Below are 26,150 nucleotides of genomic sequence, written 5' to 3'. Positions count from 1 at the left end.
GTTTTATTTCTTTGAAATAAGAATGTCTTATTATTTTGATTCATTCATGAAATAAAAAGTTTCCTTTTAAAATCTTTTCAAATTTTTAACACCGAGGCATTAAAAAAATCAATTTGGTACCAATTTTGGGCGTTGCGAGGGTGCTAATCCTTCCTCGTGCGTAACTGACTCCCGAACCTGTTTTCTCAAATTTCGCAGACCAAAATTATTTTTTTAAGGTGGGCCGATCACACCTTAATAAAGGATCGGTGGCGACTCCAGTTTTTGTTTTTTTAAGTCGATAACCAAAATTTTTGTTTTAAAAAAAAAACGGTTTCAACACATGCTATTGGGGATCAACCCGATTAAGCAATAAATAAGTAAAAATAGCGGAAGAAATTGAAAATTTTAACACACAAATTTAACGTGGAAAAACCTCTCCAAAGAGAATAAAAAATTACAGTCAAAGATAATTTTACTATAATGACAAAAGAACAAAAAGTACAAAGATGGAGATAAAAACTAAACCTCGAAATCCCCAAAAAATAAAGAACCCTTAAAACGTAAATACAAAATTTTTCAAAAAGTATTATGAGTTCTAATCTCTAATGAGTGTATTTTCCAAGGTTGTAAAAGAGCCTATTTATAGGATAAATTCATAGGTCAAATAATAATAAAATAATCTAAACTAATCAGAGTTTGATTGAAACAAATAAACAAAGTTTAACTGAAATATTATTTCTCAAATTTGACTGAAATAGAAGTCATACTCAATACATGAAAAATATAAAGGACAGAAATATAAAAGACATAATAATGAAATGTGAAATTAACTTTATTTATTCATCGTTCAAATAAATAGAAAACAGTTACATGTTTGCTACAGTATAAACACATTTCTCAATAGAAACTTTAGCGAATCTTTGATGATATCAAATTCCTTCCCCAATTTGTCAAAATTGAACACCAACCTACACGCAATCATCAATGTGAAAAGATGCAACTTAATGGGATACAAATGCTTTCGAAGCCTTCATAAGCTTTTCTTGAACATAATCGTTCTTGATTTTGTACCAAAAGAAAATGTTGACATGATTTTTCATAAAAAGGTTAATATGTAGTTTGCCTTTGAATTTGTCCAAAAGTATCTAGGTAGAACTTGAATTATTTTTTACCTAGTTAGTACCTGAATTGTCTTTCATCACCCAAGTTGGTACCTCCGTACTAATATCATTTGTTTGTGCTAACATGGCACTAATGGTCAATTCGGTGATGACACATGGCAGACATAAATTTAAAAATATATAAATTAATTAAAAAGTGTAAATTTTTTCAGATACACCTAAATCCGGACATCCATTTATCTAGATTCATTGCAGATGCATTTTTAAATAAGTTTATGTTTTTATTTTATAAAATATCATGCTAATATTATTTTGAAATTAAAAAATGTATAAATTTTTAAAATATTTAAATTAATAAAAATGTATAAAAATGTTTTTACATTAAGAATGAACCTAGATGGATTTGTTGTCCAAATTGAAATTCATCTAGACAACCATATATCTAGATTTATTGTAGATGTGATTTTAGTTCTTTTCTATATTTATATGTTTTAATAAATTTATAAAAATTTTAATTAATTAATTATATATATTATATGTTGTAACTTTTTTATATATTTTAAAAATATTATACACTTTTTTATATATTTTTATAAATTTATGTTTTATATATATATTTTAAAACAATAACGATACTTTATAAAAGAAATTAAAATATATAAACTTACTAAAAATACATCTAGAATAAATCTGGACAAATAGGTGTCTAGATTCATATATATCTGGACAACCGCTTGTCTAGGTTTATTTTTATGTGAATTTAATTTATATATTTTTAAAGTATTTTTAATTTTTTAAATTTATTTATGCCATGTGTCATACTAAGAGGTTGCTACATATCACCATCTGATTGGTCCTTAATGCCACGTCAACACAAACAAATAGTGTTTGTTGGGAGTTATGAACTTAGGTGGTAGAATATAAATTTAGGTACCAACTAAGTAAAAAAATATTCAAATACTAACTAGATATTTTTGAACAAATTCAAGAGACAATTTAATTATTAACCCTTCTGATCTCTTCTAACATAAAAAGAAAATTTATGTCGAAAATACCGAGTTAAATGATTGTTATTAAGAAAAAATCAGAGTTTATTTTAATCAAAATAATTAACATTTAAATAAACTAATGAGCAATAACATTGCAAAAAGTAAAGATATCAAATTATAAAATTAAAATATTACAAATTTTAGCATAATAAAAGAACAAAAACCCAATTCAGCGATATTGTGATACGATGTAGTACGTTTAACTTATTTTTATTTCATATTATAGTATCATTACAATATTTAATCATACTGTCACAATTATTTTTATATTAATTACAGACAAATGTATTGTCCATCTAAATTCATTTTTAATGTTTAAAAAAAAAATTAAATGTTGATGAATGACAATTCAGTGAAGAATGGTTAAAACAAAAGGACTGCATCCCACCTATTAATGAGTTTGGTTGAAACAAAAATGAAAGGAAAAGGGTGGACAAAAGTTTCTCAGCCACATCAGGACACGACATAGCTTTGGACGATTACGCACATGCCGACTTTTAACACTGCTAAGCTATACGCATTACCTACATCATCACATCAACTATTGGTTGAAGCCATACCAAACAAACATCACTAAAAAATTCTTTTTTATAAAAATTTATTAAATTTTTCAGAATTAAAAATTAAATTTAATATTATACTAATTAAAATTATGTATAATTAATAAAAAATATTAATACCGTGATTAATTATTTTTAATTGCCCATATTCAAAATTGAAAGAGATTAATTCACTTCATTTTTTTGAGGACTAATTTAGAAATCGAAAAGATCATTTTACCTAAAAAATATATTGAAAAAGTTGTATACTTTATTTACAAATTCGATGGGTAAATTACAAAAATAGATTTTAGTCACTTATGTCTGAAATGCTACGTTTTAGTTATTTACGTTATCGTTTTGTTACGAGGTTATTACTCAACCGTTAAACTCCGTTACCTCCCTAATGATAGTCCTACATGGCAGTCCAAATTGGTTTTAAATGCCAACTTGGATATCCTGGGATGAAAATAAATTTTTAATTAGATACATTTAATTTGGATAGTCACATAGAACATCCAAGTTGGCATTTAAAATTTATTTGGTCTGCGACGTAAGATCGCCATTAGGGATGTAACGAAACTTAATAGTAGAGTGACCACTTCGTAACAAAACTATAACGTAAGTGACTAAAACGTAACATTTCAAACATAAATAACTAAAATATAGTTTCAAGTAAATAAATGTGACTATTTTTATAGTTCACCCAAATTCGATTTAACTTAGTACTGTGTACTATTGAAACTTGAAAGTTGAAACAAGTATGAATTAAATGCTTAATTAAATGTACATTATCTTTAGGCGATTTCTCAATCGAAATCCATCCTTTTTATGTTTTTTTTTTCTTAAAAAAAAGCAAAAGTTTAAGATGCGACATTCTTTATGATATTACACGTGAAATTAGTGGTCCTTTTTCTTCTTCTTTAATTTCCTTTGAGTACCGTCGATTAATACAGGAAGATGTAGTTTTAAAAATGTTATTTTTTATTTATAGATTGAGGAAGAATTATGAAAGAATTTAAATATTGTGTTAAAAAAATATAATAAAAAATTATAATGAAATTGCTTAAAAAGGATTTCTCGTATATATTTAAAAAGATTTTAATTTAGTCACCTTTAAATTTTAATCTTCTGAGCATAGTGATACCGAAGTTTGTTATCACATTTTTTTTTATAAAATTCTAGTTACCTCCAGATTATCTATTTGAATCGTGACCCTGTCAAATATTTTATTAAGCATCACTAAAATTCCTCAAAGTTAGGTTTCGAACTCACTTCTACTTAATGTGGTCATCAAAGACCAAAATTATTTGAAAACAGCAACTTAAATATATTAATGATTGAAACTTGAAACCGCTATGAATTAAATGCTTAATTTAATACCTTATCTTTGGTATATTGTAAAAGAAATATGGGCCAACTTACTTATTTAAGTGATGGATCAGACTATTAAATTAAATTCACCAAAGTTTGGCGAATTTCATTGTCGACATTAATGTGAAAACTGGAAAGGTATAAAAACCTTTTGAATGATGGAGAATAGGTGGTATGAAATTGTAATTCTACGTTATTTTTATTCCTTTTTATTTGAAGAATGATAAATTATATTTCTCATTTTGATTTTTAGCTTTTTTCTCTTGAAAAAAAATTCAAATCCAACTAAAAATGCTAAAAGTGAGGAGGAAAAATCTGATTTTTCATTCTCATATTGAAAAGAAATAAAGATGACATGGAATCACAGTTTCATACAATCATTTCTCTTGAATCATATAGTTGCATTTTGTAATAATAGTTTATAATGTTTGTATGTAATAATATTCTGTTATTTAGAAAAGTCCATCGGATTATAACTTTTGTATGTAAAGTTATCTTATAAAGACATAATTTTACGTAAAGTTATCTTGTAAAACAATACAATCCTATAAAAGGATATCTTATTAAAAGATATATTCCTACGAAATTATATATCATGTAAAGACATATTTATTGAATGCTTAAAGAAAATTATTCTGAGTCTCAAAGTCTTTATATTTTACTAACTTATTTTTTAATTTTCATGTTTCAATTTTTTAATCTATTTTTCTAGCAATCTTAACGCTGTAATATCATTTATTATGAAGCAGGAATTATTTTGTGGCTATTATGCCTTTAAGGATTCATCGAAAAGAGGAATGAAAGAGTACTGTATTGATACATATGATATCTTGATTGTTGATTTAAACCTTTTTTTTTAGTAAAAGATGTACATCTTGCATTAACAATGAACTTTTTTAAAATAAGAATCATGAGAACAAAAATTATTTTAGTTGTTAGATAAAAATAAATAGTTCTAAGATTTAAATTTTGTATTTATCTTACTTTATTAAAATAAAACCAGTAACACCCAATATTTTCATTTATTTTTAATTGAAGTTTTAAGGTGAAAAAAGTTTGGATAATCTTTACTTTCAGATTTAATTTTTTTTAAGAAAAAATGTAATGGAAAGAGTTTAGGGTTTTTAAGATTAATCAAATTGGGCATTAAGTACTAGTTTTTCTTGATTGAATAAATTGGTAGACCGTTTCATTGTAAAAATTTAAAATTTTTTTATTGGTTGATTTTAGGTACTCACTTTTTTACTCAACCAATGTAAAAGTCCCAATTTTTTAAAAATGAAATGGTCAACCAATTTTTTCAATAAAAAAGCAAATATCTAATATACAAATTGATTAATCTTAATAACCTTAATATATTGCTTCCAATTCCCATTTTTTCTTCAAAAAAAAAAGAAATTAAATATGAAAGTAAAGATTACCAAAAAAAAATCACCTTGATACTTTAATAACACACTGAAAAGAAAAAGAAGAGAAAAATTGAGTGTTGTTGGTTTTATTTTAATAAGGTAGAACCATTTATTTTGATTCAATGGCTACGATTATTTTAATTCTCATTGTTCTCATTTTAAAAGTTCTCACTTTAGTTGCCATCACATTTTGCACATGGTATAATTTTACAACCACAATGTAGTAAAATTTGGTAAAATTTTACAATATGAAATTATACAATCTAATAATTTTAACTATCTTATTAAGAAAAAGTCATTGAAATGATTCTTAATCTTATAGGATTAAAGTGAATGACTTCTTTATTAAGTTTATCCAACTTAAAGTTGAATTTATGGAAATAGAATGGTTAAAATTTATATGAATGAAAATTAGAGTTCTGGTCATAACCAATGCCGACTATTTCCTAATAAAAGGGAACGATGTCCAAAAATATGTTGTAAAATATATTTTGGACATGTTTGTCTACGAATTGATTATATTAGAGATCCAGTCTCTAATTTAAGATAATGAATGGCAAAGGAAATAATTTTATTTGACTAGCAGTACCACAACTAGAATGAGTTTCAACCATATTATTAGACATTGATAATGAGAACCAAACTATTAATATTAACTTTTAATTTTAAAATTCAATGGGTAAAAACAAGTTATTGTTTATGTTTGTGATGCATTAGTAAAACTCATTCTAAAACAAGTTTAATGGAAACTATTAAAGGAACTCTTATCTGTAGAAATGTAAGAAGTGATGCTGCTTTGATGTGATTCCGGTCACATCATGGTACGGAGCAATTCGACGATGTCGAAATCGACCCAAACACGAGGGACCCAAGTGCAAAATGAAACATCTCATGGGCTTGATTGATTATTGGGCCAACTATTTCAAGGACTTTTTCTTATTTTAATAAGTTGCATTTTATTTTAATCCATCGATATTATCTTACATTGTATTTAATGTGTTGCATGAGTTATTTATTTTTATGCATGAGTTTGAGTCATATGTCCATATTATATGTGTGTGGTGTGTTGTTCATTTTATGTTGTTGTGTTTTATCGCACATTGCATGTTAAGATATATATATGCATATGATAGCATGTTTGGGTCATTGCTCGTAAATGTTACATATATGCGTGTGTCTGGTGCATGAGTGTTAATAACTAAGTAGTGTCTTGTGTTTATACTATTTATGCGTGAGTCTTAGCTAAATTTTTGAATGATTTGTTGCGAAGTATGATGACTATTTATATTGGTTGTAGGTGATCGATTGGTGCCCAAGAGTGACCTTTCATCTAGCCGAATGCATGCACCAAAAAGCTTCTAGAACATTCAAGAACCAACCTTCAATGAAGATGCATTATGACCATTCAAATGTTGCTCAACTACATGTCTTTATGCATTTCTTAATGAGGAAGAATTCATGAACAAATAAAGGGGAATGTGCCTCATAAATTTGGCCATTGAATGAGAATATACATGCACCAAAGTGGGGAATAAACTTCAAAGATCCATGCATCAAATTCATGAACCAACAATCTCATTATGACATCATTAATGGAAATGCATGTCCTACGCATTATACATTCGGTCAAAGGGGATGGTGAGGAATTAAAGGTGACCAATTCATGGAACATGGAGTTTCTTCATGGCTAAGCATGCATGCACGCACCAAAGGGGAAGAAGTGACCATTCGGTTTATGCATGCGTCTACCAAGTTCAAGAACCATTTTTAATGACCTATATGTGAATATCTTTATGTTAAGTGTGAACATGTTTATGGTGTGTGTGAACACCATTAGATGCCGAATTTGAGTAGTTATCTTTGTGTTTATAAATATCTTGTAACAATGACATTTTGAGGTTAGAACTTTATTAATCAAATTTATACTTTGTTAGATTTTTCTTTCTTGGTTCTTAATCAAACTTATCAAGCCGAAAGGTTTGTGGCGTTCACCAATTGTCTTATCACTCCGTTCCCCACCCCGAGTGTGGCGACTTTCCTTATACCGAGATTTTAGTGGTTTGAGTGTTAAACATGTCTTAGCTTTAATATAGCTAAGGTTCTTTAGCTAAGACTGTTACGGGTTGAGGTTTTCTGTAACAGCCCGATTTTGGTTTTAGTCAGAACAGAGGTTTCGGGACCACAAATCCGACGAGGAAAAATGTAATGGCCTAAATTTTCAAAGGTGTCAGAACGGTGATTCGAGATCACTAAATTTGACAAATGAGTAGAAAATATTATTAATTTAGTGAGTATAAGTTAAACGTGAAGTTAAGAAAATTTTTTAAATAATGAATAGTACACTAGAAATAAATATTAAAATAATTAGAATCGAAAACGAAGTATTGAGACATCAGAGATTTTAAACAGAGCCATAAATATTTTTATAAATATTTATGAAGTGCTAAAAAGTTAGTATTAAAGTTTCGTCAAGAAATTTTAAAGTTCCGATAATTAATTGAACAAGAAGGACTAAATTGTAACAAATGCAAAATTATAAGAAATGATTAAATAACTTAAATGATAAAAGGAAGAGGACTTAAAAGAAAAATAGACCCAAGGTCTATTTGGGCTGGACGGCAAAAGCATGAAATCAGCAAGAAAGTCAGGAGAATTAAGGGTAATATATAAACCCAAATGTGCCCAGGCCCAATCTAATACCCATTTTACATTATAATACTCAAGCCCAAACCAACAAACAATGCAGACCTCAGCCCAAAACTAAAAAGCAAAAAAGAAAACCCTAGCAGCACTATGCGCCCTAGCCACAGCAGCCTCCGCGCCTCCAGCAGACGTCCCAAGCGCCGCACGTCTCGGGGCCGATCCTCCCTATATGCGCACATACACCTGCAAACACGGACTCAAAAGAGTCCAAAAGAAAAGAAACAGGGAAAGACGGCACTGGTATTTGATTTTTCGGGCTATATAAGGCCAACTTTTATTCTGTAATGGGGGGTTTTTGGACAAAAGAGAATACAGAGGAAAAAAGAAGGATTTGAAAGAGCAGATCCGATAATTTTTGGAATAAAAAAGTTTTTTTTTTCGGTTCATCATTCTTAGTGATTCATTTTTTTTATTTATTTTTTCGCTTAAAATACGAAAAAGAAAGAAGAAGGGAGACTTACCTTTCGCCGGAGTCGTCGAGCTGGTGTCCCTTCTGACGAAATTGGGGCGTGGGCTGAACGGCGGCCGAAGGGTTAGGAAACCCCAAAAGAAGCAGTTTCTGCTTCAAAGGGAAAGACCAAAATTTGTTTTTTAAAACTTAAAGCTGGGCAATGATGGCACTGTTTAGTTTGGGAGTTCACGCATATCAATCCTTAATGGGAAATTTGTGCGCCTAGCCCTTCCTCTTTTGCTACATGTTTCAATCAAGTTTTTTTATTTTTAAATTCGGCCCAAATATTTTGCTCGCGTGACGATTTAATCCATGTCACTGCACAGTGCTTCAACGACTTGGGAAAATTGTTTTTTAAGTCCTCCTCTCACGGCGCGTGTATCACTTTGGTCCTTCCTGGTGTTTTCTATTTTTAAATTTGGCCTTTTAACTTCGTTTAGCTCTCAGTTTAATCCTTAATGGTGCTTTTTAAGGTTTTTTTTAGTTTGTTTTTTAGTTTTTGTTGTTATTATTATTATTACTATTATTATTATTATTATATTATATAGTATTATAATTATACTTACATACATACGCATATGTATGCTAATAGATATATATACATATATTAAATATTTCTCTAATACATATACATATTTTTATATATATATTGTTATTATTTCTTTTTAGTTTTTTATATACATATATACGTATATACATTTATATTTCTATTATATTTATATATTTTTCATATTTTATAATATATATATGCATAAATAGATATTGATATGCACGTACGCCCTCCAAAATTATTGTAAATATATTTTTGCAATTTTTTTTATTTTTTTATTTTATTTTATTTTGTATGTACATCTATATACACAGTTTCCTAATTTCTTCATATACTATTATTATTTCTGTTTTACTAAAGCATGTATACTTATATTTTTTTTTTGTAAATATATACACATATACATTTTTTTATCTTTATTTTATTTTCATAATTTTCATATACATATATAAATATACATGCATTTTATTAGTTTTTTTGGGGTTTGATGTATTTCGTTCCTTCTTTTTTTTTTTGTAAATTTACTTGTATATTGTATTTGTATATATTTGTAAATATTTATCCATTTATGTTTGAAATTAGGGTATCTGTTCCATGTTTTACCTTAACCCTTTTCAGCATCCATTTTAAAAATATATTTTTTTGATTTTCTCAAGGAATTTAAATCATCATGTTTTATAATTTTAAATATTTGGTATTCATAATTCTCGTGAAAGATCGTGTCCTAACTTACTGGATCGCGATTATTTTTCGATGAATTTAGGAAGCCAAGTATTTGTTTTGCAACAAATTCATAAATTTTAAATAAAAGCTTATTCTCGGGAATTCAGAATGTTGGGTCCTAACTTACTGGTCATGACATTTTCTTCTCGAAATAAGAATTTTCAAAAACAAAAGGCAATATTCGGGTATTTTGAAGATTTAAAAACATTGTGTCCTAACTTACTGGGTGTGGTGTTTATTTCTTTGAAATAAGAATTGTCTTATTATTTTAATCCATTCATGAGATAAAAAGTTTCCTTTTAAATTCTTTTCAAATTTTCGACACTAAGGCATTTAAAAAAATAAATTTGGTACCAATTTTAGGCGTTACGAGGGTGCTAATCCTTCCTCGTGCGTAACCGACTCCCGAACCTGTTTTCTCAAATTTCGCAGACCAAAATTATTTTTAAGGTGGGGCGATCACACCTTAATAAAGGATCGGTGGCGACTCTAGTAGTGTTATTTTTAAAAGTCGACAACCAAATTTTTATTTTCAAAAAGACGGTTTCGACAGCTTGGCGACTCCGCTGGGGACGTAGAGAGTCGAGCCATAAACTGATTATATTTGTCTTTGTGTCGAAAATCAAAAGTGTTTTAAAAAAATTTCATGAGTTCCCTTCGTATTCATTGAGTTTTGGTATGTTGGCAACTCTGCATTTGCATTTTGCATTTTACCCTTTAAGTGGGAGCGAGAAACTAGTCCTTCGTGAGGTTTTCACCTCCGTGCAGGGTAGTGGATCGCTTCCGGGATACATCCGTACCTATGTCTTCTTGAGATTTTCATCTCCGTGCAGCCATAGGGAAATGTATCCCCCTGAACTGAACTCGATCTATATGAGCCTATAATGGGTGAGGATCGAGGAATCTGCTGGTTCGGGTACCCTTACTCTAGAAACTAAACCTCATATAGTGAGCTTTAGGAACTTGCCCTAGGTAGAGCTACTCCAAAACCCTAGTAGATTCCCGAATAAGTGTTATGTTATATTGGATTATATCTTTATATGTGATACTGACTTGGTTTTATTTTGTTTTGATTGCATGACATCATGATTGCATGACATTTCATAAAAAGAGGTGTTGATTCACGTTCGGTTGTTAAATAGAGAGCTTGTCATAAGGAGATGGGTTTCTTGATAAAGTGGAAAATAATACGGTTGCCCGAATATGTTCCGAGAAAACACAACAGGAGAAAGATAGTAGTTTAATGGAGGACTACACAATCATTACTCCGTTGCCCGAAGACTCAAGCTGACGAAGATTATTCGAGAGCCGCTGAACTTTTTTTAAAAAGGGAAGCCAACGAGCATCGCGACGATAAAGGAGCAACGAGTCACAGCCCAGGAGATAGAAGAGACATCCCTTTTGAAGAGTTCGTGAGATTTATCTTAATACTTGAATGAAGAGGAGGATCGAATGACTCCGTCTATAAGGGCAAAATCGTATATATATCTGCTTTATGTAAAGAGATTTGTTTTCTAGTAAAGTTGTTCTAATAGAATTGAACCAAAAATCAACGTCTCTTTTTGCATTCACTTCATGCATTTGCATTACACAACATTACATGCATTAAACACCTCTAAATGATCCTAATTAGTTAAAATCATTGCTCAGTTAACCTGGAAACCAACCAACCAATCCAACACCGATACGGCACTCGGGCAAAGACGAAAGATATGGATCAGAGATTAGAAAAACTCGAGCAATGTCAAAAGGAGATACAGGACCGACTTCAGCTACAGATGCAGGAGCAGTTAGACAAGATGAAGCAAGAAATGACTGAGAAGATGCGGGAATCCCAAGAAGATATAGTGGCAAAACTAACCCGCCTGATAGCTAAAGGACTCGATAAAGGAAAGGGCCCCATGGCAAATGTCGATGAGGGAGATGATGATGAACCTTCCTATGCTTCAGGTTTCACCCCGCCACATGTGCGAACTCAGGCCGAATACCTACGCAAATCTACTGTTACCATCATGCCGCAGCAGTCTCGGGATGGTGTTTCGAGCTTCCAAGCTAGACCGGGATCTAATCTTGAAAATAACCCTATTAACACTGCCATTCCTGATTTCGATGAAGTGGTTGAGAAGGAAAAGGAGCTACCGAAACAATTAGAAGAAAGATGCAAGTGGCTCGAAGAGAAGTTCAAGGCGATGGAGGTCACTGAGAGTTATCGAGGCATTGGCGCGAAAGAGCTGAGTTTAGTTCCGGATTTAGTACTCCCTCATAAGTTTAAGATGCCTGAGTTCGAAAAGTACAATGGGACAAGTTGCCCAGAGGCTCATATCACCATGTTCTGCAGACGAATGGCGGGATATGTTAATAGTGACCAGCTCTTGATACATTGTTTCCAGGATAGCCTTGCAGGGGCAGCATCTAAGTGGTACAATCAACTGAGTCGTACCACGATTGGTTCGTGGAGGGATTTGGCCCAAGCATTCATGAAACAGTATAACCATCTGACGGACATGGCTCCTGATAGGATCACCCTTCAAAATATGGAGAAGAAGCCGAGTGAAAGCTTTAGACAATACGCGCAGAGATGGAGGGAGGTCGCAGTCCAAGTTCAGCCACCGCTCCTGGAAAAAGAAATGACCATGTTGTTCATTAACACCCTGAAGGCACCGTTCATTACACATATGTTGGGGAGTGCTACAAAAAGCTTTCCCGACATAATCATGAATGGCGAGATGATCGAAAATGCTATAAGAAGTGGAAAGATCGATGTTGGAGAGAATAACAAGAGGTCAGTCTCAAGGAGAAGAGAAGATGATGTGAACAACATGGGTTACTCTAAATCAGTTACTATGAGTCAGCCAAGAAAGATGGTTGCTAACCAACACGGTTCATCAAAACAGGAAGCTGGTACAAGACAAAACACAGAGAGGCCCCAATTCACGCCAATTCCAGTGTCACACAGGAAGCTATATCAAAATCTGTTTGATGCACATGTTGTTTCCCCTTTTCCTGTGAAGCCTCTACAACCTCCGTATCCCAAATGGTATGATGCGAACGCACAATGTGAATACCATGCAGGAATTACGGGACACTCGATTGAGAATTGCACTGCCTTCAAGAAGCAAGTTGAAAGACTTATCAACATGGGTATTGTCAAGTTTGGTGACTCGTCTAGCGTAGGAAATCCGCTACCCAATCATGATTGAGGATGGAGGGACTGCAATGTATGAAGAAGTGGTGAGAAATTTGCACATCGATGCCATATATGCAGACACAATTTAAAGGGTCCTTGTTAGATATTTGCCTTAGAGGTGTTCTAAATAATGAGACTACGGAGGAAACCCCTGAAGTATTTAGAGTCTGTTAGAGTAATGTTCAGAACACACTTGTTGCTTTCAGCCTAGAAGCAATAAGGATTTCTTTGTGAAATAGGCTCACGTCTGAACATTATTATTTTAATGAAATACATTATTGCAATCATCTTTGAGCAAATGTTCTTTCATTCTTTACGTTTTTTTCATTTTTTGGATTTTTTCTGCCAAACCATTCATTCATATTATTCATACATTCTTTTGTATATTCTCGGATACCTACTATGGGTCCCCAGATATCAATGTCATGAGTGACGCTGCTACAGACTCAAAATTTCCTTTTGAGTGAGACATGTGTTTAGAGGGATCTCATGACTTTGAAGATGACATAGATTGTAGCTTATCTTCAGACTTGAGGAGGGTGATAGAATAAGAGGATAGACAGATCCTACATCACAATGAATTATCAGAAATTGTGAGCTTGGTGAAGATTGGAATTGACATGATCACAAAGACGAGGCGGGACCTTATAGAGCTACCCCAGGAATTCAATGATGTCTTCACGTGGTCATACCCAGATATGCTCGGGTTAAGCACTAGCTTGTAATCTGAATAACAGCATGATGTCAGAAATGGGTAGTAGGTTCAACATCGATGCTATGAACGATGCAGTAAACTTTCTTTGCTGGGGCAATATCCTCGTCTTTGGCTTATCATAGCTTTACTCATTGAAGTCGAATTGTCATTTCTCTACATTTTATCCTAAGAGGAAGACCCGAAGGTTCGTCCCAAAGAATTTCACAAGAGGGAACTAGTGTTGAAAAAGATCCTTCCTATACAAAAGGATTTTAGAGGAAGATAGAGGCCAAATTAGAAGGGTCCATATGTTATAAAGAAAGCATTTTCTGGAGAAGCTTTGATCTTGAGTGAGATGGATGGTAAAAATTTACAAAGTTCTGTAAACTCAGATTCAATCAGGAAATACTCTGCTTAAAAAAGGTGGGACCAAGGTGAAAGCCTACAAAGGGCGCTTTGACTCAAAAAAAAAAGAGACCAGGCTGAAACCCTACAAAGGGAGCCTTGGGTAAAAAAAAATAAAAAATGGAGAGGCTAAGGTGAAAACTCGCAAAGGGCGCCTTAGACCAAAGGGGATTTGAGTTGAAAACCCGAAAAGGGCGGCTCAAATATTGATCAGAATGGGGCATGAAGTAATCAGAGCAGCTCAAATACTGATCAGAGCGGGGCATGCAGTGGTCTTGCTATACCTGAATCAACAGGAAAGGGTAGGCGACATTTTTGGGGCATCGACAAAGTACTGTAGATCTCCTAAACACATGTTAAAGTCAGAATGGTCTTCAGAAAGTCTGTACAGAGAAGTTCAGGCTGCGATATCTGGGGCACCTAATCCTTATACTATTTTTGTTATTCTTGGAATACTTCATTCATTTCCAAGATATGCATTCCTAAATCAATTTCCTTGTTATCCATCTTTATTATCCTTGATAATTTATTCATTTCAAGCTATGCTCAGAGCCAACTCTATTCTTATCCATGATCTTTTTGCAAGCATGTTGCATTAGAATAATGGTTAATAGACTAATAAAACTTTCACAAGGGAAGTTTTGCATATTACTCTAGAAGTTTCTAAATAATACAGGAACCTAAAACAGGACTATTGTTTAGAACGCACCAGGTTGGAAATCTAATAAGGAAAAGTCTAAATTTGCCTAAAACATCGATTGGACAAAATGGCAATGTGTCATGTTGGTGACAAGGCTTCAATGAACAAGCAGGCAATGATCACCGAATAATAGGAAGAAGTTGTTCTTGGAGAGGAATATTCTTCATTTGTGCATGAGAATTTGGTATGACACCCTCGGAATGGTGTAAGGGACCAAAGAGTTTCATATCCTGCATCCTTGAATTGTGATAGTAGAGGATTGAGAAAAGACCAAATCTTTTTACTCTTGGGTTACAACGGGAGAAAGATGGTATAAATTTTGCATCCCAATAGATCAAACTTGGAGGTTTACAGTGGGGGGCAATCTGGTCAAGTGTTTCTTTCGAGACGCCAGCTGAGCAAGAGGGTGCTATAGCACATTAGCGATGAAACTTTAAATAAACTTTGAGTAATGATAACCTAAGTGAAAATGAGAGATCATTCTCGAAAAAATGACATTCTGCATTCATTCAAATGTCATTCATACACGCCTAGTTAGGAGCATTTGATTCATTTGATCATGACATCCTAATCATTAGGCATAATTAGGCTCATAAAGTGAATCATACAGGTCATGTTCCACAGAGAGCAGATCGACGAAATCATAAAGCCTTATCTCCCTGACTAATAGTGGAGTAGGTTGAAAAGCAGCAGATCTTGTCTTCCCATACTGGTGGCGAAGTAGATCGAATAAAACAGATCTTGTCTTCATGTACTGGCGTGAAGTAGATCAAAGAAACAGATCTTGTCTCCCCATACTGGTGGTGGAGTAGATCAAAGAAAACAAATCTTGTCTTCATGTACTGGCATGAAGTAGATCAAAGAAACAGATTTTGTCTCCCCATACTGGTGGTGGAGTAGATCAAAGATAGCATATCTTGTCTTCATGTACTGGCGTGAAGTAGATCAAAGAAACAAGTCTTATCTCCCTAAAGTTGCAGTGGAGCAGACAGAAGTAACCAATCCTATCTCCTTGGAGTTGCAATGGAGTGGACTAAAACCGCAGATCTCATCTCTTTGAAGTTTCAGTAGATCGCATCAGATTTATTTTTTAAGTTGTAGCAGGACAAGTTGAAGCTATAAGTCTTATCTCCCTAAAGTTGCAGTGGAGCAGATTAAAGATAGCAATTTTTGTTCTTTTGAGAAGCTACGACATATGAATCCTATCTCCCCGACATTAGAGTGGGGCAGATTGGAGCACCAGTTCCTATACCTCTGAAGATGCAGTAGGAATGAACGAGGCTACCTGAGGAAGAAAAGTACTGAAGAAGTCGAGGCTTAGCAAGGCTGGGCACAATTGGGCTGTTAGTCTTTGCTCTATTCTCGTTACACGACAATGAGCAAAGAGGGGCAGCTGTATAAACCCAAATGTGCCCAGGCCTAATCTAATACCCATTTTACATTATAATACTCAGGCCCAAACCAACAAACAATACAGACCTCAGCCCAAAACTAAAAAGCAAAAAAGAAAACCCTAGCAGCACTATGCGCCCTAGCCACAGCAGCCTCCGCGCCTCCAGCAGACGTCCCAAGCGCCGCACGTCTCGGGGCCGATCCTCCCTATGTGCGCACGTACACATGCAAACACGGACTCAAAAGAGTCCAAAAGAAAAGAAATAGGGAAAAACGGCACTGGTATTTGATTTTTCGGGCTATATAAGACCGACTTTTATTCTGTAATGGGGGGTTTTTGGACAAAAGAGAATACAGAGGAAAAAAGAAGGATTTGAAAGAGCAGATCCGATAATTTTTGGAATAAAAAAGGTTTTTTTTTCGGTTCATCATTCTTAGTGATTCATTTTTTTATTTATTTTTTCGCTTAAAATACGAAAAAGAAAGAAGAAGGGAGACTTACCTTTCGCCGGAGTCGTCGAGCTGGTGTCCCTTCTGACGAAATTGGGGCGTGGGCTGAACGGCGGCCGAAGGGTTAGGAAACCCCAAAAGAAGCACTTTCTGCTTCAAAGGGAAAGACCAAAATTTGTTTTTTAAAACTTAAAGCTGGGCAATGATGGCACTGTTTAGTTTGGGAGTTCACGCATATCAATCCTTAATGGGAAATTTGTGCGCCTAGCCCTTCCTCTTTTGCTACATGTTTCAATCAAGTTTTTTTATTTTTAAATTCGGCCCAAATATTTTGCTCGCGTGACGATTTAATCCATGTCACTGCACAGTGCTTCAACGACTTGGGAAAATTGTTTTTTAAGTCCTCCTCTCACGGCGCGTGTATCACTTTGGTCCTTCCTGGTGTTTTCTATTTTTAAATTTGGCCTTTTAACTTCGTTTAGCTCTCAGTTTAATCCTTAATGGTGCTTTTTAAGGGTTTTTTTTTAGTTTGTTTTTTAGTTTTTGTTGTTATTATTATTATTACTATTATTATTATTATATTATATAGTATTATAATTATACTTACATACATACGCATATGTATGCTAATAGATATATATACATATATTAAATATTTCTCTAATACATATACATATTTTTATATATATATTGTTATTATTTCTTTTTTAGTTTTTTATATACATATATACGTATATACATTTATATTTCTATTATATTTATATATTTTTCATATTTTATAATATATATATGCATAAATAGATATTGATATACACGTACGCCCTCCAAAATTATTGTAAATATATTTTTGCAATTTTTTTATTATTTTATTTTATTTTATTTTGTATGTACATCTATATACACAGTTTCCTAATTTCTTCATATACTATTATTATTTCTGTTTTACTAAAGCATGTATACTTATATTTTTTTTGTAAATATATACACATATACATTTTTTTATCTTTATTTTATTTTCATAATTTTCATATACATATATAAATATACATGCATTTTATTAGTTTTTTTGGGGCTTGATGTATTTCGTTCCTTCTTTTTTTTTTGTTTGTAAATTTACTTGTATATTGTATTTGTATATATTTGTAAATATTTATCCATTTATGTTTGAAATTAGGGTATCTGTTCCATGTTTTACCTTAACCCTTTTCAGCATCCATTTTAAAAATATTTTTTTTTATTTTCTCAAGGAATTTAAATCATCATGTTTTATAATTTTAAATATTTGGTATTCATAATTCTCGTGAAAGATCGTGTCCTAACTTACTGGATCGCGATTATTTTTCGATGAATTTAGGAAGCCAAGTATTTGTTTTGCAACAAATTCACAAATTTTAAATAAAAGCTTATTCTCGGGAATTCAGAATGTTGGGTCCTAACTTACTGGTCATGACATTTTCTTCTCGAAATAAGAATTTTCAAAAACAAAAGGCAATATTCGGGTATTTTGAAGATTTAAAAACATTGTGTCCTAACTTACTGGGTGTGGTGTTTTATTTCTTTGAAATAAGAATTGTCTTATTATTTTAATCCATTCATGAGATAAAAAGTTTCCTTTTAAATTCTTTTCAAATTTTCGACACTAAGGCATTTTAAAAAATCAATTTGGTGCCAATTTTGGGCGTTACGAGGGTGCTAATCCTTCCTCGTGCGTAACCGACTCCCGAACCTGTTTTCTCAAATTTCGCAGACCAAAATTATTTTTAAGGTGGGCCGATCACACCTTAATAAAGGATCGGTGGCGACTCTAGTAGTGTTATTTTTAAAAGTCGACAACCAAATTTTTGTTTTCAAAAAGAAGGTTTCGACAGGTAAAATTGGAATATTGCAAAATTTGCTTAATAAAGTTAGGACCAAAGTGGAATTATCTAGATTTCTCTTTATTTTTCTGCATTCTCATCAGCAAAAACACCATAGAAGGGTTTCTTCAAGCTGGTTCTTCATATTTTTACTGCAGGTAAGTTCAATTCTTGATTATTTCTTGAAATTTTTTTGTTTTTGGGACTTTTACAACTAGGCCCACTTGTTGAATTCATTAGTTTTTGATTCTATGAAAGAATTTGAAAGTTTCTATGAATACATGCTGGAAGTATATGATTATTTATCATGGAATTAGAGCTTTAAATTGTTCATATGCTGATTTTATTGAAAGAATTGAATAGAAAGTGAATGTTTGGGACCTAATAGTAAAAGAGTTTGAAGATAGAGTTATATGTGGAAATTCTGAATTTTAATAGTTGTGATACAACTTATAATGTCTAGGAAAAGTATTAATTGAGAAAATTAGATTAATTGAGGGGTTAATTGAGAAAGGACCAAATTGTATAAACTGTGAAATTTGGGGCAAAATGGAAATCAGCATTTTGCACTAAAGTAGTTTTGGACAGCAGCAGTAGTATAACTTTGAAAAATCACCAAAAATTGTGGGAATTTAATTAAAGGGTGAATAAAATATGAAATTAAAGCTTATTGAGTGTAGTTTCTTATAAAAGAAACGAAATTCGGGTTCCCCTGTTTTGATTTTGGAAAATCATTAAAAATTTTAAAAAAATGATTATGAGTTATAATTTATATGGTTAGAATCCTTAATGAGTCTATTTTAATAAGAAACAAACGGAAACATCATCCGAATTTGGTACAATGAGATAATTAATTTTTAGTGAAGAGTGGTCGGAACTGTCAGACAACGAAACAGGGGAAAATTTAAAGAATAAACTGTACTATTTTGCTGAACCAAAAATTCTGAAAATTTTATGGTAAGAAGATATGTGAGTCTAGTTTTAGGGAAAATTTACGTATCTTAATTTGGAGGTCTGTAACTCTAGATAAAAATAATTTAGTGACTTTGACTCAGACGGACAGCTTGAATTTTACATACAAGAAAATAGTGAAAGTATGAATAATGTTGTTTAAGTGTGTTATACACATTAAGGATGTAGAATGGAGAGGAGGAGGAGGAAAATTGAGAAATATATGAATGATTTGTGTATAATTGATCATATGCTTGATTATAATTGATAAATGATGAAATAGAAATGATGCTTATATTTGTGCATTATTGGTCATGGTTTAAGCTCATGTGTGAAAATAAAGTTTCATAGTATGTGTGTATGGTATATTCGGTATATGATTGGCATGAAATAATGTCATGAATGGTTTATGAATTAACACATGTTGGTAAGCCTGATACATGAATAAGTGTTGTGCTCATCCATGCTTATAATACTTATGCTATATGTGTATTTGGCTGACATATTTGGTGTATATGCTTAGGCTTTGGCCAATTAGTGGCTAGATTATGCTATGTTAAATTTATAAGTTATGCATTGAAATGGTTTATCATGTGGTTAGCCCCAAAAAGAGTTATGTTTAAATACACTAGCTTGCGACTATGGTTGAATGATATGTTTATATCCTATGTGATGTGCATAGAAAACGAGTGTGCAAAGATGATGAAATAATAAGTTCATATGGCTGAAATTTAATGATTAAGTGTTAATTTCATGAAATATATAATGTATGATGAAATGTATTTAGTGTTGAAATGAGAGTAAAATAAAAATGCGAAAATCGAATAAATGATCAAATTAAGCGGAACGCCGGATTTGAGTACTTCTGATCAAGAGATAAAGTGATAAGTGGAAGCTTTAGCTACACTTATCTGATCAAGTGAAAAAGTGATAAGTGCTATACTTATCTGATCAAGTGAAAAAGTGATAAGTGCTATACTTATCTGATCAAGTGAAAAAGTGATAAGTGCTATACTTATCTGATCAAGTGACAAAGTGATAAGTGGTAGCTTTAGCTACACTTATCTGATCAAGTGACAAAATGATAAGTGGTAGCCTCAGCTACACTTATCTGATTAAGTGAAAAAGTGATAAGTGGTAGCCTTAGCTACACTTATCTGATCAAGTGAAAAAGTGATAAGTGGTAGCCTAGCTACACTTATCTGATCAAGGATAAGTGATAAGTGATCATACGTAAGACCATAGTTATACTATGGCAAAGTGAAAGTGAAGTACTCAATTTTCCGTAATCGTTCCTTAATTTTGATCAAGGATGGTAAGTGACAAATGGGCCCAAAAGAATTCAAGCAAATGGATAAGTGGTTGTGTATTTATACCAGGATGATGTTGTTATTTAAGCTAAAGTGATATTTTCATTGCAAAATTGAGAATTTCATAAATATGTTAATGAATGGTATAATCGATAAATGTTGAGTTAAATGGTAAATACGTATTAGTGTTAAACTTAGTGACATTGAATTGTACGTGAATTAAATGGAAATTGCTAGTGATATGATTTAAATTGTGAGCATGAGAAATTGCGAATTGAATGAAATGGAAACGAAGCATTGAATTGCATGAGTATGTATCGGGTCTCGTAGGCCCAATTTTATTATGATTATAATGTTTTGATGATATATTGTGAAGAGTTATAAAAGCATGTTAATAATTTTGAAAGTTTTAATTTAGATGAAATTTTATAACTCGGTTAAATATGTTCGCAAGTGTATGTGTTCTAGTAATGCCTCATACCCTATTCCAGTGTCGAATACGGGTAAGGGGTGTTACATTTTCCACCATTGAACATTTCAAGACGATCCATCCCATCTAAGTTGTTTTCCAAACTTTCTAAGTCTTAGGAAATTGCATCATGCTTCAACAAATAGAGGTGGGATCTCTCTTGTAAATGGTTATTATGAATAAGATAAGCACTATAATAGTGCTAAAAGTGAATGACCTCTAACTAAAATATGAATGAATATTATGTGTGGTGTACTTTCACTTCAAATACTAAGAGTTGTAGTTCAATTTTTGGACACCCACAACTTATTAGAATTCTAAATTATTTTTTAATTGATGGCTCAAATCGAAAGATATCATCTTGTATATATAATATTTGTTTGAGTGAAAGACTATAAAATAAGTTACCAATATTTTAAACTTGGGGAGGGTTGTTAGTAGTTTATAATGTTGATGGAGGTAATAATATTTTGTTATTTAGAAATGTCTAACAAATTATAATTATTGATCAAATAGTTGTACCGTAAAGACGTAACTTTTGCACATGAAGTTATCTTATAAAGACATAATTTTATGTAAAGTTATCTTATAAAACAACACAATCCTATAAAAGAGTATCTCTTAAAAATATCTCTATGAAATGTTATATCATGGAAAGATAAACATGTTGGATTTTTATTTAAAGGACATTTCTATTAATCGTTATTACTAATTTGTTGGAAGTGTTGAGTGTTTTGTTGTATCTTAGAAACATTTTTTGAGAATCGACCCGATTAAACAACGAACAAGTAAAAATAGCGGAAGAAATTAATAATTTGAAACACAAATTTAACGTGAAAATGCCCTTCCAAAGAGGATAAAAAAAACCACGGGCAAAGATAATTTTACTATAATGGCAAAAGAATGAAGAGTACAAAAGATGGAGATAAAAACTGAACCTCGAAAACTCGAAAACAAATAACCCTCAAAACGTAAATGTGAAATTTTCTAAAAGTGTTATGAGTTCTAATCTCTAATGGGTGTAATTTTCTAAGGCTGTAAAAGAACCTATTTATAGGTTAAATTCATAGGTCAAATAATAATAAAATAATCTAAACTAATCAGAGTTTGATTGAAACAAATAAACAGAGTTTAACTGGAAGCTTATTTCTTAAATTTGATTAAAATAGGAGTCATACTCAACAAATCTCTATATTGACTCATATTTCCACAACGTCATCTTTGCCAAAGCCCGCCACGGACCTATCTTGAACTATGTAGGGAATTAACTGAGTTGAATTTATACTTAGAAACAAGAAGACTTCTAACCTTCGACTTGTACACTGCCAAATCAAAATTAACTCGGGTCTAATTTCACTTATATCAAAACACATTAGTTGCATATGCATGGTAAGTGACTAACTTAATATATAGATAAATCACACCATAAACATCACAAGTGAATTAATTCACAAATGGATTCAGAATTAATTCATCTTGAATCTAGTCCAATGTATCATTCTACCAATGAACATCTATTTCTCTACCCGTGGAGTCAACTGCTCCGATAGCCAAGACTAGTTATCTCTTCAATTGGAATTGTAGACGGCATAATAGTCTTTCTCAGGATTTGAATCAAATGCTCACTTTGATTCATTTACGGGATTATGGACTCATTTAGATTATCTACAGAAGTAAATTGTATTTCTCGTAATGTAACCGTTCTTACAATGCCATTTATCTTCAGTTTGAATTGAGACAATCAATGAGCTAATATTTGTTTGTCACAATTTCACTATGCATGCAAAATATAAAAGACATAAATACAAAAAGCATAACAGTGAAATGTGAAATTAACTTTATTTATTTATTTGTCGGTCAAATAAATAGAAAATAGTTACATGTTTATTACAATATGGTTACATTTCCCAACAATCTCCCACTCCTAGTGAAGTAAATGTGTCATGTTTCGCATGCTCATATCTTCGACGTGTTTGTTAAAACTCCTAGTTACAAGAGTCTTAGTAAACGGATCCACAAGGTTATCTTCAGAAGCTACTTTCATCACATCTACAATTCCTTCGGCTATTGTCTCTCGTATCAAGTGATTCTTCCGATCAATATGTTTTGTCCTCTTGTGACTTCTCATTTCCTTGGTATTAGCTATTGCAACATTGTTATCATAATACAGTGTTATAGCTTTTTCCATACCAAGAATAACTTCAAGATCGAGTAAGAACTTTCGAAGCCATATTGCTTCTTTCGTCGCCTCAGAAGAAGCCACATACTTAACCTCCATTACAGAGTCAACAATTCAAGTTTGTTTTATACTTCTTCATACTATGGCTCCACAGTCTAGAATGAATACATTTCCCGGCGTCGATTTCATCGAATCTTTACAGGTTTGAAAGTCTGAGTCTGTATATCTAATAGGAGTAAGGTTCTCCCCAGAATACACAAGCATATAATCTCTAGTTCTTTTAAGATACCTTTATATATGTTTTACAACTTGTCAATGCCTGAGACCTGGATGCGCCTAATATCGACTAACCATTCCTACTATGAAACAAATATCTGGACGTGCGCAAAGCATCGCATACATAAGGCTTCCAACTGTCAAAGCATATGGAACATTACTCATATTCTCTCTTTTTTCCTCTGTCTTAGGACATTCATATAAAGAAATATGAAAACCTAATGCAGTCGGCTAGGCGTCTGACTTCGCATCAGCCATTGCAAAACGTTTGGTATAAGTATAACACTATTTAAGAAATAATAACTTAAAAAACAACATAGATTAAATTACTTTTGGTATTATCATATAATAATCTACGTAAAATTTGTGTATTATTATTATTTTAATTTACTCAATTATATTCAATGAATTAAAAGTTTCTTAATATCACTTTAATAATATAATAAATAATAAAAAGTTAATTTATTAATTTAAATTTTTTCTAAATAAATATTTTAGATTACGTATATAGATATTCATATAAGTATTTGGACTTTCAAGCCTGGCTTGGGTTTTAATGTCTTAAATTGGACCCTATTCCTATACTAAACCTGCCGAGTTATAGCCCACAATAGGTCTTGAGCTTTTAAAACGCACCGTTTAGCCTTTCAGAAATCAGAAACCCTAACCCACTCCATATATAACTGCTTTTAAGCCACTCTCATTTTCCATTCGCTAGGGTTTTCAACAAAAAAATGGCGGAAAGAGCACCGATCGAATCCGTACAATGCTTCGGCCGCAAGAAGACGGCGGTGGCGGTTACCCACTGCAAGCGAGGCCGTGGGCTTATCAAGATTAACGGTTGTCCTATCGAGCTTGTTGAGCCCGAAATCCTCCGTTTCAAGGCCGTCGAGCCAATTCTTCTCCTCGGCCGCCAGCGTTTTGCCGGCGTGGACATGAGGATCCGTGTTAAAGGCGGAGGCCACACTTCTCAGATCTACGCCATCCGTCAAAGCATTGCTAAGGCCCTCGTCGCTTTCTACCAGAAGTACGTCGATGAGCAAAGCAAGAAGGAGATTAAGGATATCTTAGTCGGGTACGATAGGACTTTGCTGGTGGCTGATCCGAGGAGGTGCGAGCCCAAGAAATTCGGTGGAAGAGGTGCTAGGGCAAGGTTCCAGAAGAGTTACCGTTGAAGAAGTTTTATGGTTTGTTCGCGAAACTTCGTTTTGTTTTACAAGAGATACTATGTTTATGTTCATTTTGAATTAAGTTTTGCTATGTTCGTGGATTAAAATTAGCTCATGACTGAGGTTCAGACTTCAAATGTTTGTTTTGCTTTTATCTTAATTTAGACTCATTCCTTAGATTACATCGGTTTTTTATTTGATATATGCATTCTGCTTTTCATGTTTTTGTTTGGTTGCTCAACCACTATTTAGTTTGCCTTTAGACTGATCCGTATGTGACAATCAGATTTGAATTTCGATTATAAGAAACGTTTTCATTTGATAGATATGATGGTGAAGTGGCAGGGAAGAGTTTAGAAAGGGAAGATTCAATTACTGATATGATTTTGTTTGTACTTTTTACATGGGACGTAGCTATACTGGATGCTGTTTTGTGGGGTTTTTAGATGTTACGCTAGGTGTTTGATAAAATACCCAATCAAAGCTCTTTGAAACCTTGTCGTGTTTGCCACTTCATTTTCAATGCCCTTAGAAGTTTGCAAACCTCAAAAATGATTCCCAACGTGTTTTGTTCCTTAATCATTGCATTTATTCCAGATGGCTTTAATGGCAGGTGCATTGTGGGTTTATTCATAAATCGAAACTTTCCCTCAAATCCACTTCCAGTGGAAGAAAAATAATCTAAATCAGCTCTATTGATTACACACCCAAAACTGAAATCAGCTCTTAAAGGCATTAAAGTTAAATCTATAATCCCGAAAAGATCAAAACCTACTAATCAAATGTAATCAAGGTCCCTAGCAACCGACGGTCTTATGCTTTTACTATTTTTGAATCCTGGGTTTTAGCACAAAGAGACATTGTAGTGATGGTACAAAGTCAGAATGGGAAATTTACCCGACGCTGGTGGAACCTTTTATGTGGCCAAGGGGCAGATGGAAAATTCTTTTTGCTTTTGTAGTTTCAACAACCGAGTTGCCCAAATCCCAGTAACTCAACAAGCATGGGCGTAGCATCAAGTGGCAGCCGCCCCATCAAGGATGTTACAAATTAAAGCAGGAGCTGGCATGCTCATAAGTGATGGTAGGGGCGAGTGGATTTTTGAAGCTTACAGACATATTTCCCTATGCGTTGAGCTTGATGCTACCAATGTAATTAGTTTTTATGTATTTACGAAGCATGTCATGACCAACCTACTGTTGTACACATTA

At 32.6% G+C, this 26,150-nt stretch overlaps 1 protein-coding gene and 1 long non-coding RNA gene across 2 annotated transcripts; one reads left to right on the top strand and one right to left on the bottom strand.

Annotated features, from left to right (window-relative positions):
- Window positions 1–8,007: 8,007 nt before the first annotated feature.
- On the bottom strand, window positions 8,008–9,071 carry LOC121225658 (uncharacterized). Its single transcript, XR_005923519.1, has 2 exons — window positions 8,639–9,071; window positions 8,008–8,360 (listed from the first exon to the last, which is right to left on the bottom strand). It is a non-coding gene; the product is annotated as an uncharacterized lncRNA (long non-coding RNA).
- Window positions 9,072–24,431: 15,360 nt separating this feature from the next.
- On the top strand, window positions 24,432–25,121 carry LOC121225657 (40S ribosomal protein S16-like). The gene has a single exon (XM_041110059.1). The coding sequence runs from the start codon at window positions 24,505–24,507 to the stop codon at window positions 24,943–24,945; it is 441 nt and encodes a 146-aa protein (XP_040965993.1). The 5' UTR covers window positions 24,432–24,504; the 3' UTR covers window positions 24,946–25,121.
- The last annotated feature ends 1,029 nt before the right edge of the window (window positions 25,122–26,150 follow it).

Source organism: Gossypium hirsutum, chromosome D13, assembly GCF_007990345.1.
Source record: "Gossypium hirsutum isolate 1008001.06 chromosome D13, Gossypium_hirsutum_v2.1, whole genome shotgun sequence".
NCBI classification, from domain to species: domain Eukaryota; kingdom Viridiplantae; phylum Streptophyta; class Magnoliopsida; order Malvales; family Malvaceae; genus Gossypium; species Gossypium hirsutum.
The sequence above is the reverse complement of the archived record's forward strand: the minus strand, read 5'-3'. Positions and strand labels throughout refer to the sequence as shown.